The following is a 16,301-nucleotide window of genomic DNA, read 5'->3' as shown; positions in this document are numbered from 1 at the left end:
AGAGGGGTCAAGCCAATGGGTTTTAAATAGCTCATAGGGAAGGTCTACTGTCGCTTAATCAGGCTTCGCTTCCTCCCTACCTGGGACACAGTAAATCCACCCAATCCCAATTCCCAACTGGTACCACCCCCCGGGCTGGCCCTGCTCCCTTCCACCCTCACAGATTACCTCTGATCCAAGGCCTTGAGGAGTCCACTCAGTGCTGTGTTGGGCTTCCTCTGCCCCTTCCCACATCCGTGTCCCAAAAGATGCTCAGAAGGGCTGCCTGGCCCTGGTGCTGCACACAGGTGGCATGGCCAGGCGATGGGAGCCCACCGGAGCGGAGCGGCAGCGTGCGGGGAGCCGAGAGGCACTCGCAACACTCAGTGTTTGTGTCAAGGCCCTTGGCCCCCACGGGACCCATTTTCACATAATCTATAATTATCTCTTCGCTTTAATCGCCTCGTCACTTCTGAGGCTCTCTTGGGCGCAGGAAGAGGAAAAGCTCATTAACTGAACCTTTTCTCCTCTCTCCAGCCACCCATAGCTTTTAATTGCTTGGTGTTGTTATTATCTAGCAGTGCAACTGGGATCATTTTCATAAGAAAGGGTGGTGGGAGCGGGGAGGCAGGAGTGGGTCCCTGAGGTATGCACCGCAGACAAACCTTTGCTTTCTCAATTATTTATGCCAGCTGAGGTTTTACAAGCTGAATAAATCCATAACTCAAGTTTATTTGGAACCGGCAGGCTGTCCCGGGGGGAGTGTTGCCCACTTGCCTGTACACTTGTGTGCGGTCCTTGGGGGGCTGTGGGGACGCAGTGAGACATGTGTCAGCCGGTGCCACACGCCGCGCCACGCACGGCACTTTGGCAGATTAGCAGCGTCACGACGGGGAGGGGGGGGAGACAGCCGTGAAAAGCCCCATTGGGAGCTGCCAGGGAAGGAGGCCTGAGTGAGGCCGGCCCTCTGCCCAGCACAGTCCTAAGGTCACCCCCCTGGGGAAGCCATAAACCCAGGGCAAACCTGGCAGTTGTTGTGGAAGCACCATGGACAGAGCATCCATTTCTACCTAACGCCGGCCTTGCTCTTGTTTCCGTCGCTGGCGTTCCTAGAGGCAGGCTGGAAGGAAGGAACCAAACCAGGGCCACGCGCCGGGCTCTCCCCAAAAGGCTGTGAAGCGAAGCAGCACCTTCACCACGGATGCGGGAAGCAGCTCGTTAAAATTCAGCAGCCTTTGTGCCTGACCACACGCAGCGACCTCTGGTATTTTCTGCCAAAACAGTTCATTTGTCTCGCAGAACAACTAATCAATTCCAGAGCCCATCCATCACGGGGGCTCGCGCGAGCCGGCCGGCAGCGGGGCCAGATGGCGGCTGCGTTAGCGGGATTAATACAATTCTGATAGATTACACGGCAGCGGGCTGGCTTCCAAACGGCAGGGGGACGGGGAGAGGGGTGCTGGGGGTGCTGGCTGCCACCCAACTGCCCAGTGGCCCCCGCTTCTGAACCAGCAGCGAGCCCATGGGGCTTGCTCTGCTCCGGGGTGCTGCAGGAGAGCGTGGTGGTTTGTCAGAAAAGAGCTTGTTTCACCCCTTGGGATGTCAGAGCGTATCACATAGCTCAATGGGACCTTAAAGCCCATTCAATTCCATCCCAGCGCACATGGTCCACACGCAGGCAGCTCCTCTGCTGTGCTCGGAAATGGAAGCGGACGTCTGGCAGCAGCATTTGCTACCTGCCAAGTTTGCTGGAAACGTTTGTAAACTGCCTTTTTGTCTTTTTTTGTTTTCCTCCTTAAAAAAATGTTTTAAAAGAACTCTGAAGTTGAATTTCCAGTTGTGCAGCACTCCTGGGCTTCTCCCTCAGTCTGCATCTTAGATTTATATCAGTGACAATCAGTCACCCTCATCCCACTGTTTATTTCCCAGCTTTGTGAAACTGTAATTATAGTTATTTGTTCATGGAAGAGCTCAGCCACTGCTGCTTTCATTCTGGCATTAAGACCAGATACGAAGCTTTATGCAGCAGGAAAAAAACCCAACACTATGCCCACCACTGCTGAGCAGCCTGAAGCCACAGATCATTTCCAAACCCTCCTTCAAGGGGAATCTCCGAATTCCACCACCAGCACGCATTATTTTTATCTAATGCCCAAAGTGAGATAAGTGATTTACAGAGAAACACAAAGGCAGAGCACTATGCTAATACATTTTGCAACTGTTCCCCATTAGTCACTGGGGGTACTTCAGCTCTTTATTGCCAGGCTTTATTAATGACTCCTAATTGATGACCAGTGCCCAGCACCCCAAAGTAAATAACTGCTATGCCTCATTAGCTCAAGAGACCTTCTCCTGATTTGAGGATTGATCTATGAACACGCAAATTGCACTGATTTAGCTGAATCTCTCTCTAAATTGATTTAATTAGATCAGTATAACCTGTTTCTATGGATGCTCTTGAATTTATTTGGAATCCTTGCAATGTAGTTACATGAGCCAGACTGACCATTTTCCTATCTTGTTCTCAAAGTGGAAACATTCGAGATAATTAGTGATAAGGCAAATTCAGCCCTGGCACCATCCCAGCTCTCCCAACCCCAAATCCACCTGACTTCAGGCTATGGTATGGCAATTCCCCCTTGCCCAGCATTTACAGATTTGCACCCTAAAAGCCAAGAACTTCGTTCCACAAAAGGAATGTAAGCATTATTTATGTATATTTTAGAAACTCACTTTGAAAGCAGTAGCAGTGCTGCTTTAGTAATTGACTGCTGACAGTAAACTCATGGTTTACACTACTCTTAAAACAAGATCTCTCATCTCCCTATTAACCTACTGCCAGATGCTGCTATGTAGTCATTTGTTCAACTGTTCAGATGCTTCTGGTAAGCATAAATTAAGAGAATCTGCTTAGGTGAGCCTTCAAAACTCTGCACTTGCATTCCTGCCTATCTGCTGGTGCCCGGTGAGGCTGTGAAGATGCTGGGCTCCAGATAAATTGGACAGCCTTTCTCTGCCTTTGCATCAGCTGAATCCTAAAGGGCATATGGGAGTCTGCGCTTGGCACGGTGCTGCTTGCTATGAAATTCATTGCTTCCAGCAGTCTGTCAGATCCCAGGGCTGAGGAGGACTCGAGTTTTAGTTTTTAGTACACAAAACAAGATTTTTGCTGGGCTTCCTTACTACGGCTCTATACTTGGAAAATGCTTATCCCACCAACAGCACAGGGAAACAGAGACCAAAGTGGATTGATTAGTATTTCAGTTTTGGAGAGCTTGCTGCAAAGCATCGTAAGGCACTGAGAACCAAGTCCATGAGATGGTCTGCAAAGTTTCTTTCCTCAGACCTCAGGCTATGAAGCAGCACCCACACACAGAACCTGCAGCATCACACTGGCTGGTAACTACCAACATGCAAATATTTGCTGGCTCAAGGTGTTACATTTTCTTATTCTGCTCCTCTCGCCCCCCAGCTTTCTAAAACATGCTATAACCCTCCATCAGAAAACCTTTGTTACTACTTCTTGAACACCACATTACTTACATGTAGAAGCCCATGAAATCTCAAACTACAAACAAGTTCCCAGGTTTTGGTGCAATACTTGAAAATCCTTTTACTGCATTGTGCCATACACAATTTCCAACTCAGGAGCCATCAGCTAGCACTTCAGAAGACAAAAGCTTGGATTCTTATCTATAGATGAGGGAATCCCTAGGACCAACATACAGAAAATGAACATTTTAATTTTCCTTCTTATCCACAGAAACATTTCAGAGGGATTTTTTTGTTTGCTTGTTTTTAAGACAGCATACCGCTTACAAACGCAATCAAGTATTAATGAATCTTATGTTCTTGTAAGTAAGCACTCACAACCCAATTAAAGTCTCCTTCTCATTTGAGTACTATCAACTCAAACCACTTCCATGCTCTATTTGAACCTGGATACCAAATTAAATGTCTACAGCCATCCTCAGGCTCAGCTACTTGCAAACTTTGTACCAGTGCAATTTTGCTATTTAGAACTATGCTAGGTTGCAATTATACTTGCTCACATATATCCCCTACTCTAGTAAGAGAATAAACAGTAGACAGAAGCCATAGTACATGGGCAACTGCACCAAGAAAGGTGAGGCTGTGCCTGTGGATGAGACAAGGCTGATGTTTGCTCACTTCCTAACTCAGAGTTGAAGACACTGATGCCTACTAGCCAAATAGCGCTAATGGACCATGTGGAAGCTCCTGCAAACAAAGTCAAGAGATTTTATTTAACTCACTTTCAGCAGAATCTCACAGTACCAGCTGTGTTCAGTGAGTACATCCATCCACAACCAAGTTTTGTAAGGATTACAGCTATGCTATACCAGTGCACGACTATCTGGGCGCTGCCACACATAAAACACACAGTATGTTCTGCACGGTAAGTTTAGAATAATTATTTGGAGCTGTGGTCATCTTCAAGTCCTCCACGAGCAATGTTCTCATGGAAACAGAAACAAAAATATGAAGAGAAGATTTAGACCAGTTGGGGCAAAGTCCGTTGGATACTGTGCTGTATTTCATGTTCAGAAGGTGCCCAGGCAATACCTGGGATAGCAAAGACTCTGAAAGGACTGTAGGAATAAACATCTCATTCAGCACTCAATGCAAGGCAGCACTAATATGCTCAACTCCTGATCGAGCAGCTCAAACAGGATTTAAACCACAAGGTCAAGTTATGACATTAAGGATGTTGGCTGAGACCTACGCTGACAGAGCAGGGAAGAAAAAGGAGCTTGCGGCTAGCACAGGGGCTATTCCTCAAGCAGTACGTTAAAGCAAGGTCACACCTGCCTGTCTGGTCAAGGTCCAGGTGCACGTTAAGATGTGATGGCTCTCCAAGCCTGGCTGCTTCTGGCCAACAGCTCCATCTTGCTCAGGAGTGGGCTGCAATGCTGAGGGACGTGCCCACACTGCAGCCAAGCACAGAGCTGCTGCTGTGTTTGCCTGCTCCAATTCCTACCTGATCCCCTTGCAGAGGGGCTGGAGCTACCTGCTCACGTTTTACTTTTCATGCATTTGTGACAACCAGTCAAAGAAATGCTGTGTTAAGTGTTTGAACACTGGGAAAATTCACAGCAAGCTTGAGAGGGTGTGTACAGAAATCAGTGTTTATCTTTTAATTTCCTGAGACTAAAACGATGCAAGACATACAGTAAAACAAATGGGATCACAAACACATAAATGGGTGAGTGCAACACGACAGCAAACGCTGCTCAAACATTTAGCCCTCTCATTTAGCCTGCTCATTTTAACTAAAAATTATGCTGCATTCCCAAAGATTCTCCAGGTAATCCTTTACATACTGGAGTGAACACTACTCCTGTGATTAGTAGCGTGGAACAATAAAAAAAACAAGTAAAAAAACCCACTTGTCCTTATTCAGTAGCTAATGTCACTGAGTACTTGCACTTTGACAGTTTTTAAATAGCAGCCATTCGAGCTCAGTAAATGCATTTCTGCTATGCTAGCTGCAGAACCTAGAAAAAATTAATTTGATATAAGGTGCAAACTCTCCCTGAAGGCAAACACTGTCCAATATTAAAACCTTCACTGAACAGACCTTAATGAACATATTGGTAAAGAAATAACTATTTGAGAAAGGTGGTGTCTGAATAGCTTTCTATTAAAAAAGCCAATATTACCTTTTTTTAGCCATATAACTGAAAAATGGGAAGCCTTGCCCTTCCCCCCACATCTCGCACCAGGGAAAGGTTAGTACCTGGCAGTGATACAGAGAGTTATTGATTTAAATGATTATGGACCTGAAAAGTTCTTTCCTGTCATTTATTATCCTGTTGTAGTTGCCACCACACTTGTGCAATATTAGAAAAAAAAGCTTAACAAGATGACATGAGAAAAATACTGTTTTCAACTGAAGTCCTGCACAGATAATCACCTGATTGTTTCTTCTTGATACAACGAGCTGACAACCGGGCCTCCAAATGCAGTTTTGCTTTCTTTCCCCCTCTTCTCTGTTGTCTGAAAGAAAAAGAAAGGTTGGTCCAACATCCTGGCTCCCAGTCCACCTCCCAGACCTTTCCCAGCCCCATGGATGAGCTCAGCCCTCCAGAAGCCCCATCTGTGACCCTACCCATCTGGAGGAGGAGGCAGACGGATGCTACCATGCTCACAGCCACGGGCTCATCCCAGAGGTGTGCTTGGTGGCCTGGCCATCCCGCTCACAGGGACCCAAAGCAATTGCCATGGCCCCCAAGGACCCAAAGCCAAGCCTCTGTGAGGCGGCATAATGTTATGTTACTAGATTGCAAAGCTTGCCTTTGGAAATCTATTTAATATAGATTTAAAATTAAATTTTATAATGGGCAGCATTTCCAAATGATTTACTCCCAGGAACTCTAGGATTCTGAATGATTCCCACCATAATAGAAATGAACAATTAGAGAGATGATTGATCGATACGCAGTCACAGGCCTACCTTCTCAAAAAGCATCCTGCACTTCGGGCTCTGCAATTGACTTTAACTCCATGCCAGATTTGCACGACACAGTAAGAGCCTGTGCCTGAAAGCCTGACCCTCTCATGCTGGCCAAGAGGAGCCCTGCTTGCTCTAGGGAATCCAGTACCCCATTCTCCAGTGGAGCACTCGAAACTGGTTTGCAATTCACAGCAATACTGCCTTACAAAATAGCCCATTAATTGCAACTTGCTCTTGGCAATGGGCAGTTCTGCTTTCTGTGACAAGAGATCATCATACCCAAGAGGAATAAAATCAGAGAAGCAAGGGAAAGCTGGCCCAACTCTAGCCCTCTCTCAGTAGATGCAATACATTGCTGACTACACCAAAAATGGTGCTGCCTCATCACAATTCTACACAGAAAGATGTTGGTTTTTTAAAGTAAATGCTTTAAGTTGCCTTTCTTCCTGGCTCCCTAAGCTGCTTTTGTTTTAAACATTTTTTTCCCCTATAGTACATTTACATTATGTCCAGCTTGAACCAGATCCACCCTTCAGCCCTCCTGTACTAGCCCAAAGCCATAACATTTGGGCTTGCGGATGGCACTGCTTTAAAAGAAAAGATGGAAAGGAAATTGGCTATGAAAGCCATTCTGTGGCAAGTTGGCTTTCTCTAATTTAGAGCAAAAGGTGACACAAAGTTGTTCTTTCCTGAAGGGAAAGGGCTTTAGAGTCTTCACAGTGCAGTGCCCCTCTTAAAAAATTATTTAGCAGAGAACCTTACTGTCCATCAATTATTTCCACACCACTTATAAAGAGAATTAATTTCAGATCAGCTGCTACTGCATGCGAGAGCTACTCCGATGAAATGAAGAGCTATTCCTATGAAATGAAGAGCTATTCCTGTGAAATGAAGAGCTATTCCTGTGACATGAAGCTATACTCACACTTAGCCTATCTTCTTTGATGATGGGGGCCAATGGACACCCAACCAGTTGTAGAAACGACAAGAACGTTTTTAATCCGTGTTCTCTCCTCTCTTCCCACCACAGGTTTGGGTGGTTGCTTTTTCCAAAGCCAGATACAACACTTGAGAAAATAAATTTCATCTTTCCAGAGGCAAAAATTGTAAAACAGGTTTCTTGGATTAAGTTCACCTTCTTTGCACAACCCGATGCATTTCCACCAAAGATTAATCATGTTGATTGAATACACCTAAGGCCACTGGGAAACTTAATGGTAGAGGCTTTCCCAAAAATGCTCAGACGACAACTTCTCTGGTTCTTAATCCATATACAGGTTGCTTTGTCCAAGCAGCTTTTACCTCCTCTCCTTCATACAGAAATAGGGAACCCAATATCCAACCTATGAATGTTGAACCAAGCTTATTCCATCACAGTCCATAGAATGAATTTATGAAAAATGTACAGCAGAAGTCTCAGCTAGCCTCTCAGAATTCAGCGTGTGCCTGTGCTCTGCAAAGCCATTAAAAGCAGCACCGTGCTCCTACATCCATCACTGTGGCTGGGCTTCCCAAGGGGAATGTGCCCAGGCTTGGAACAGCACTCCTTCCCAGGAGCGACGGGAGCTCAGCCCTGATGCAGGCACAGACTGGTTTCCTTCCAGCCAGCCTTGCCAACCTACCCATACCCTGAGCTCAGCTGCCTGCTGCCAACATCAGTACTGCCCGGCCTGCCAGGGCGAAATCCAAGGGTGATGGAGCAAAGAAACCAGGCAAGAGGTGGGATAGGAGCTGCTGCTCATTCCAAGCCACACCGCAGCACAAAGAGGAACCGTTTGGTCGTTTCTGTGCTGCTCATACCAGCTGAAGGGATCTGTAATGGGCTGGTGCAGTTCTTACATACCTAGACATCTCTACAGTGAAAAAGGGCTCTTGGGGCTGAAGAGTCAAAGCAAACATCACACCCAGACAGATGACAACCAGTGAGTTACCTCGCAAACCACAGTGAAACGAAACCCTGACACTGCAAATTCTCTCTCCTCCTTTAAAAAGGCACTAATAATTAACTATACAGCTCTCAATTAAGCCAGCTCAATTTCTTTCATTGCTGGCATGCTGTCCAAAGCACTGCAGATACACATGTAACTAATGATAGTTAAGGAATAACACGATCCCAAGCTCCCATAATTTGCTCCCATGATTTGAGATAGAAGCCAGCAGTACTGTCTGCACTCAGGACCATGTAAGAGATGCTGGGAAAAAAGGCACAATTACAACGTGCCACGTGTGTGAAGGGGTTACTCTCAAGCTGCCAGCTAAAGAACCATGGGCAGGTAGAGGAATTTGTAGCAGCACAGCAACAAATCTTGCAGGACTGCACACAAGTGCCAAAGCACAAGCAGTGGCATGTAAGAGATCCAGGAAGAGGTCGTAAAGAAAGGCAGAAATGCCTTAAGAGGCACTGGAATTTCCTAATTTATTCCTAATTCTTGTCCATTGACTTTTTGCTGCTTATGTACACATACAGCTGATCTCAGAGTCACTATTACTGCTGACAGCCAACTTAGGTAGGTGGATCTGGTTGACCATAGCTAGCATAAATCACAGGCAAATGCGTGCTTCTGTATGCAGCAGCCGTACTCATTAAGAGGCATTTCCAACTCCCCTGACTCCCGATGCATTTTGGAGCAAGGCGGGGAGCTCCAGCAAGGAATCATCGTTCTCAAGTGACAAGCAGAGCTGCAGGAAAAAAGCCATGCTCCTCCTGGAGGGGACAGCAGAGCAGCCCCAGCCCTACCTCCCGGCACTGTATTTGTCAATAAAAGCCTGGCTCGAGTCAAGGTACAATTGCATCTGCACTGGCTGTCACAGACAGTGCTGCTCCAGCCAGTCTCAAAGCCTGACAACCTCTTTCTGAACAGAATGGAAATACGGGGACTAATATCTGCTAACATCATTAATTCATTTTTTTCCTGTGCTCCCCCATCTTCCTTTATCCACGATGTCAAGGCGTATACCTTCGAATTGTTGTCAGCCATCAAACAGACACTGTGTCCCGGTTCCGAGGTTAACATACAATGACAGACACATTAAAAAACCCTGTCCAATGCCTCACTGACAATTTCAGCTCCATCTTCTCCTCAATGCGACAGTAGCTCAAAGTCACTTACAAGCTTTAACAACATTAAAGTCTAATTGCGATTGAAAAATAAAGGGGAAAGATAGTTTTATCATACTAAGCATTATGGAAGCGAAAAACAATTAGGGAGACAAACATTTTCTTTGCAGAGGTTTTGAGTCCACCTTCTATTTTGGTCTCCCATGATTACAGCATGATCCATTTCTCCTCTTGCAGCAGGAAGAAAATGATCCAAGAGAAGTCGTCTCCTGTCAAGTGGCTGGTTTTGGGTTTAGCTTCCAGCTGTATCCCTGAAGATAGGACAGGGCTCTACTGCTTTTCACCCAAGCCCAAGCTTTGTCTCAACGTACACAAAGCAGGCTGCCAGAGATTTAAGATGCCACTTCCACGGCCCTTCTGATGCCCCACTGCCATGTGCCAGAGCTCCCTGCAGAGATGGAAGTGAGCTGCTTGTTGGTGGGGAGCTGCGACTGCATTTGACCTCATGGAACACAGCTGTCCTATACATAGGGCAAGGAACTGAATGTGACAGAAGGAAAGCCACACACAAGTCCAACAAAGACACCGAAAAGCAGCAAGAACAGCAAAAGTTTCAGCTGAAGATTGTTACTATTATTACAAAGTTGTAATCTAGCAGAAAAGGTAAGATTCTGCATAAGGATTAGGATATCCCAGTCCCAATACAGGACACCACAGATTTACTCAGAGCAAAATGAGACCTCTGTTTGGTGAGTGCTGCACACACAGGCACACAGCACACATAGCAGCAACAGCTGTATGACAAAGGCATGCGGCTGTATCACACTGCACCCCCTCATCCCATGGATTCCCTTGCTGTAAAGGCACACATCTCTCCTGCACCTTCCTCTGTACTGTGAACCTTCAAGGAGATTTGCATGTATTTAAGATAAAGAAAGCTATTAATGAAAAAATATATTTGTCCTCCTCAAGACAAGTTCATCATCGTCACAGAGTTTGGAAATGGAAGAGTGAGATGACTTCAATGCAAGCTATGGCCAGGCTCGAGCATGAGGCCACTGGTGAGCCACTGCTATGGCCACTATGGCCACTGCTGAGCACAGAAGGAGCTCTTTGAGGTTACGTTCAGGTGTCTGTGATGCTGCCTGCTCTTTCTGAGCCAATGCACCAGGAGTCAGAGGGGCAGCAGTACCCGGCTTAAGAGAGGGAGGTGAGAAATAGCCCCTATGGAATTCAAACATTCCTGCAGCAGTGAATACCCAGAACTGAGGCTTCGATCAGCACGAGTGCTGCCCTGAGCCTGGAGGAGCTGCAGCACACGGGATGCCTGCAGAGCTTTGCTTGGTGGTAGCAGGAGGAACCTGTCTGAGCCACACCACCCCATGCTGCACCTGGGGGAGGCTCAGCACCTCCGGCTCAGCTGCCGTGAGGGACAGCAATGTCCCCTAACCCTTCAGCTCCTGTGAAGTTCGCCGTAAATCCTTGAAGCGTGCTGATTGAGTTGTAATTAAGCTGCATTGTCTCAGGCGACAAATCTGACAGGAGACACTCCAGAGATAACCCAGAGGCAGAGCTCACGGAGTGCTCTGGCAGCTGCCACGTCCCCTTAACCCTCCGGATTAACATTTCTGGGCACTATTTGAGGGGAGAGGGTTATCGGGGAGGCAACAAGAACACATGAACTCTCCTAAAGTTTCAGCCACTCTCCCCCTCCTCTCCCCCTGCCATGTCCTGCCTGTCCCCCTGGGAGGGGAACTTGGGCAGACACTAATTGTATTTGACAGCAGCAATTACACGCAAGGCTGGAGATTAGAAGCTCGTTAATTGTGTGTGCCGTAATTGCTGCCGCCTTTCCCTTGGCTGGCCGAGGCCGGAGCCAGCAGAGCAGAGGCAGGAGGGGTGCTGCACCCAAATGCAGGTGGTCTGGGGCTGGGAGGAGAGGTCTGCTCTCCCCAATGGCTCCTGACCCTGCACAATGAGGGCTGGGTGGCCAACGAGGCATGAAATGAGGACAAGCTGGGTGCTCTTCCGTGGCTGTTTTCCACCTGTATCCATCAGCATGGTCCGGCTGAACGGCACGCTGCCCACAGACAGAGGGAAGGTAAATATTAACCCTTCGGGGCAATGCTGCTAAAGGAAAAAGACAATTCCCCCCTGTAAGATTAGGCGCTGTATTAAATACTTCAATAGCATTCATAAAAACCCTCCCTTCTCCACTAAAACCCGCCAGCTCAGCACCTCTCACTGCCTTACAGACTACCAGCTAGATGCAAACACCATGAATCCCTCCAGGGGCAGTCCCAGGCAGCCCTGCTGGGCAGCCCCTTTCGGGACAGGCTCTGTGCCCTCAGCACCAGCAGCACTTGTGCACCCCGTAACCAGGGCTGCCCCGTTCCCCTCCCACTGCCCTTCCCAGCTCTGTGACTCAGCACCTGGAATGCCTTCAGGAGACCACTGAGGATCTATCTGCACAATCTGAGCAAGCCGTCCCATGCAGAAAGCAGCAGTACATCCCCCAGGATGGTGTGTGGCTGGGTTTGTTCTTTTGATATTGCTGAGATAGTTATCGCAGCTCTTCCTCTTCTAAACATAATCTGAGATGAGGATGGAATATCTTCCCAGCTAAAAGCTAAAAACAAACATGCTGCTATTAACGCCCATGCGCTGCACAGTTATACAGAGCTGCAGTCTAAAACAAGGCTTCAAAGAGTACTCCGTTAACACATAATGAGTTAATTAAAAACTGTAGCATAACACAGTTGGAAATTAGTTGTAAGGACAGTCAGGGGAGGGGAAATAAATGTGAAATGCCTAACAGAACTGTGAGCAAGCTTTATGGCTGCTAGTAGCTCTGATTTCATGACTCAGCGTATACAATTTACCATGCACATGAAATGAAATATCACACTCAGCCAACAAACATAATGCAGCAGCTCTTACAATGTTTTTTGATGCATGGAGCTTTTTCTTTTGTTTTCAGTGGAAAAACAGAGAGGTAGGGGCCTCATTCACCCCATGCCCAGAGTGCCCATGGCATCATCATCCTCTATGCTGCAGCCCTGTGGCTTGCCTGGCCACCATCACAGCAAGCTGTTGCCTTCTGCAACCAGCCTTCCCCAGCCATGTGAAGGTACAGGTCTCTACCCTCTGTCTGAATGTCACCAGGTGGAAGCCTATAACTCCCTACCTAGAAATCAAGGCATTAGTGAGATAAACCTACAGATTCCATCCAACTCCTTGAATTTTTAACAGCCTCTGACACAGCAAGAGCTTCAACTACTCTGAAAAACAGGATTTTTGAATTAGAGGTTGCACCCTCCTCCATCTGAAACAGCCGAGCTCTGCAAGCAGAGCCTTGGTGGGTCGCTGGCCAAAATGGGAGCAGCAATTTGACATGATGCTGTCACGAGCAAGGTGCAGTGATCCAAAGCCCACCTCCTGAACACACACCTCAAGCTGCAAGTTGTGCTCCTCCAGCCTCTGCCATTGCCTTGCTTCCCTACCCAGGTCAGAGGATTTCGGAGCTCTATGTCAGGTTCTTCTGGGTTTATGGGCACTGCAGGAAGGCTTTGGGGTCCATGGATGCAAGGGAGACTCCACGCTGCTTTGGAAGCCAGCAGAAACCCAAGACTGAGCAGACAAAGCATCTCTTACCTCTGGTCTTCCCCACCTCTCCTGTCAACACCTCCAAATTCCCATTTGATTTTCCTCCCCTTCTAAGCACTCTGTTATGCTCAGGTTAACATTCACCCTACTGAAAGCTTCATTTACCAGCTTGCTTTGGCCACCAAAGTTTCTGATTGAGGTTTGACTGCAGGTTGAGTTGCTTCTCACACCACACCAACACCACTCATTTCTGCTCACAAAGCCACTCCGTACAAGCAAGCTTTTTAACACTTGCTTTATCTCTACTTTTGTTACTGAGGAGAAGCAGCACTGCTGTTTGCCTGCAACGAACAAAAAGCTGCATGTGCCAACGAAAGCCCTTCCTTGCCAGAAATGGCCACCTCTCGTGGCAGAATGGCAGAGGCAATACCTGGTTGTCTCAGCCACTTCAGCTTGCAGTCTGACATGCCGATAAATGGGGACATTCAGGTGGGGTATCAGGAAAAATTTCTTCTCAGGAGTGGTTGGGTACTGGCACAGGCTACCCAAGTTGTGTAGGTAGGTGGTCACCATCCCTGCAGGTGTTACAGAACCATGGAGAGGGACGCGGGCAGAGGTGGGAGTGGGTTGGGGTTGGACTTGGTGATCTCAGTGATCTTTTCCGACCTTAATGATTCTGTGATTCAAATTCACCCTTGCCATCTCAAACGAAGCCAAGATCTTGGGCTGGCCTGCAAGCATGAGCAAATTGGGTTCCTTCTGCACGTCTATTAAGGGGGAAAGAAAAAATCAACTCGATCCCTGCTATGCAGAAAGTTATACAAGTATCTCGCCTCATTCTGTTACTTATGGCCATCACTGAATGTCCATAGTTTGATCTTTGCTTTATATTTGCTTTGTATTTTTCAGTTTCTGAGCTGCACCTGGCTGGGATGCAATATTTAAACCCACCAGTACGCCAAGAGTCATGACGTTGGGATGCTGCACACATTGCTATGCTATAGCAGTGCTCAGCGTCAACAAGGCAGAGCCATATCCCTGATTATTTTTCTGAATGCATTTCAGAACGGCACAGGATATGTATATATATTTTATGAATTATAACAAGATGATGGAAATGAATTCATTCGCATATTCAAAAGGACAAATACTTCATCTTTGCTTAAATGTTTAACCAAAAGTGCTGCACTGGGGGCTAAAAATGATAAACCCTCCAATTTCTTGCTTGCAATCCCAGAAGACAGCTACTACAACATCCCTGAGCAGCTGTGAGAGAATATGTGATGCTGCACACAATGCACTAACGCTACAGAACAGTGGCGCTGCTGGATCTGGGCTGGAAAAATGAAAGCATTCTTACAAGCAGAAGTTAGCAGAGCTATTAAAACCGTGTAGTTGCTATGCAGTAGGTTCCAGCAAGCTTACATGGAGGGAGAGAAAAAGGGGTAATCCTGTAAAGTGAAGAAGTTTAGGAATAAAACAACCCAGAGAACCTCTGCACAGGATTCCAGTGTAGCTCTTAATATATAATTTTGCATTGTTGCTCTGCTTTCTAACCTTACTAAAATGCCGGCTTGCAGCTTGGCACTGTTGTACTTCAATCAATTGCTCGAACGAGGATTGCAATGTCATAAATTAAAGGTGCTAAGACCATAAATTTCCAGGGAGATGTAAAATCAAAGAGAACAATCCAAGTGACTCCCAGGGGTGGGAGCCCGACACATACTCCAGCTGTTGGGCTGTATGCACTGCGTTAGTGCCCTCCTTCCCCCAAACAAACTGGGGGGTACAGGGTTACCTTCACCTCTTGAGCCAGGGCTTCCTTGCTCAGTATTCCATGCTGCTTTTAAAAGCTGTGCTGCCAGTGAGGGGAGCAGCTTCTCGACTTCAGCTCTCCCCAGCCCACCTACAGCCCTGCGATGGCCCTGCAGGGTGAGCAGGGGCTTGCAGAGCTGGCGCTCATCACCCCAGAGCTCAGCTTTCCACTCAAGGTCTGGGCTGCCCTTTCCCAACGACACCCAGGGGACCTCGAACCCCTGCTCCAGTGGCTCCAAGAAGAGATTGAGCAGATCTGCACGAGTGGTGGGAGGTGTTTGCAGGACAGTGCACTGGTGTACCTATAAGCTCAACCAGGTGACCTTACTGCTTGTGGGAAGCTGGTCACCGCCATCAGCAGAACCACAGCGATCCCTGCCAGCATTCTGCTCCCATTTGTCTTCTTCGGGCTAATAACTGACACTTGGATAAAAAACCAACCGAAACAAATAGTCAAATAGGACATTCACAGGGTGGGAACCGAACGCAAAGATCTGAACAAACCCCAAAGTACCCCCAATGGAGAGGAGCAGTGCTGCACTCTGTGCTGCCAGCCTTAAGGAGCACAGCCACCGTGCTAAGCAGCCCCCACTTCCCACGATGCTGTTAAATGACTTCCATGCTACAAAAGAAATACATTCACTATTTTCACAGTTTCTGACCTCGCAGTAGGACAAGCCATAAATTGAGGCATTAACCCAAACAGCACAGCAGGCGTCTGAATGCTGGTGGCAGGCACAGCTCCATACAGGTCCTCTACTCCCTGCTCTTCCCATCCCCCTTGTAATCCTGCCCACACGCCCTGCCTCTCTTCCTCAGCCACAAACAGTGGCTGCTTGGGCAGATTATCAAGGGAGACATCTGTTTGGCTGATAGACAAAACAGGAAAACACGATGGGTGCACTCATTTTGTTTTCAGACCACCGTTTTTTTCTCTAATGCATTTCTTAGTTTCCCAAAGAAATTCTCAGCCTGCAGTACCAGCCAGGAAATCTGCAGTTTTTGACCTGAAACTGCATTATATGATTTACTACTTGCTCTCATAATTCTTAGAAGCTGACCACATGTCGAACCTATAAACTGCAGAAGAGCAAAGCTTCTCAGTCCGGGCAGAAGAGGACAAATCCGAGTGCTGAGCTCAAGCTTACAAAAACTGAGGTCTGGCTTTCAAAATGCCTGTTAACATATTTTGATACAGAGTTCATACCGAGTCACTCCAGAAATCCTAAGTTGCCCTGGAGGTGCTACTTAAACACAAGAGGGTCATCAATTTCAATCGATGGTTAAAATAGTTCAGTAACACTCAGTGCAACCTGCAAAAAACGTACACACAGCTCTGCTGCAAGTCCAGAGATTGTTCTGCCTTCA

At 47.2% G+C, this 16,301-nt stretch overlaps 1 protein-coding gene and 1 long non-coding RNA gene across 4 annotated transcripts in view; one reads left to right on the top strand and one right to left on the bottom strand.

Annotated features, from left to right (window-relative positions):
- Positions 1 to 16,301, bottom strand: part of ACBD6 (acyl-CoA binding domain containing 6) — a 67,043-nt gene that overhangs the window by 40,655 nt on the left and 10,087 nt on the right. For all 3 annotated transcript variants that reach the window (NM_001277547.2, XM_025152811.3, XM_015290280.4), the window contains exon 4: positions 5,915 to 5,997. In NM_001277547.2, coding sequence (NP_001264476.1) covers positions 5,915 to 5,997 — 83 coding nt within the window. The remainder of the gene's footprint in view (positions 1 to 5,914; positions 5,998 to 16,301) is intronic.
- On the top strand, positions 11,958 to 15,011 carry LOC121111411. Its single transcript, XR_005861946.2, has 3 exons — positions 11,958 to 12,035; positions 12,493 to 12,642; positions 14,028 to 15,011. It is a non-coding gene; the product is annotated as an uncharacterized LOC121111411 (long non-coding RNA).

The sequence above is a fragment of the Gallus gallus genome, chromosome 8 (genome assembly GCF_016699485.2).
Source record: "Gallus gallus isolate bGalGal1 chromosome 8, bGalGal1.mat.broiler.GRCg7b, whole genome shotgun sequence".
NCBI lineage: Eukaryota > Metazoa > Chordata > Aves > Galliformes > Phasianidae > Gallus > Gallus gallus.
This window is presented reverse-complemented; position numbering and strand designations above follow the sequence as displayed.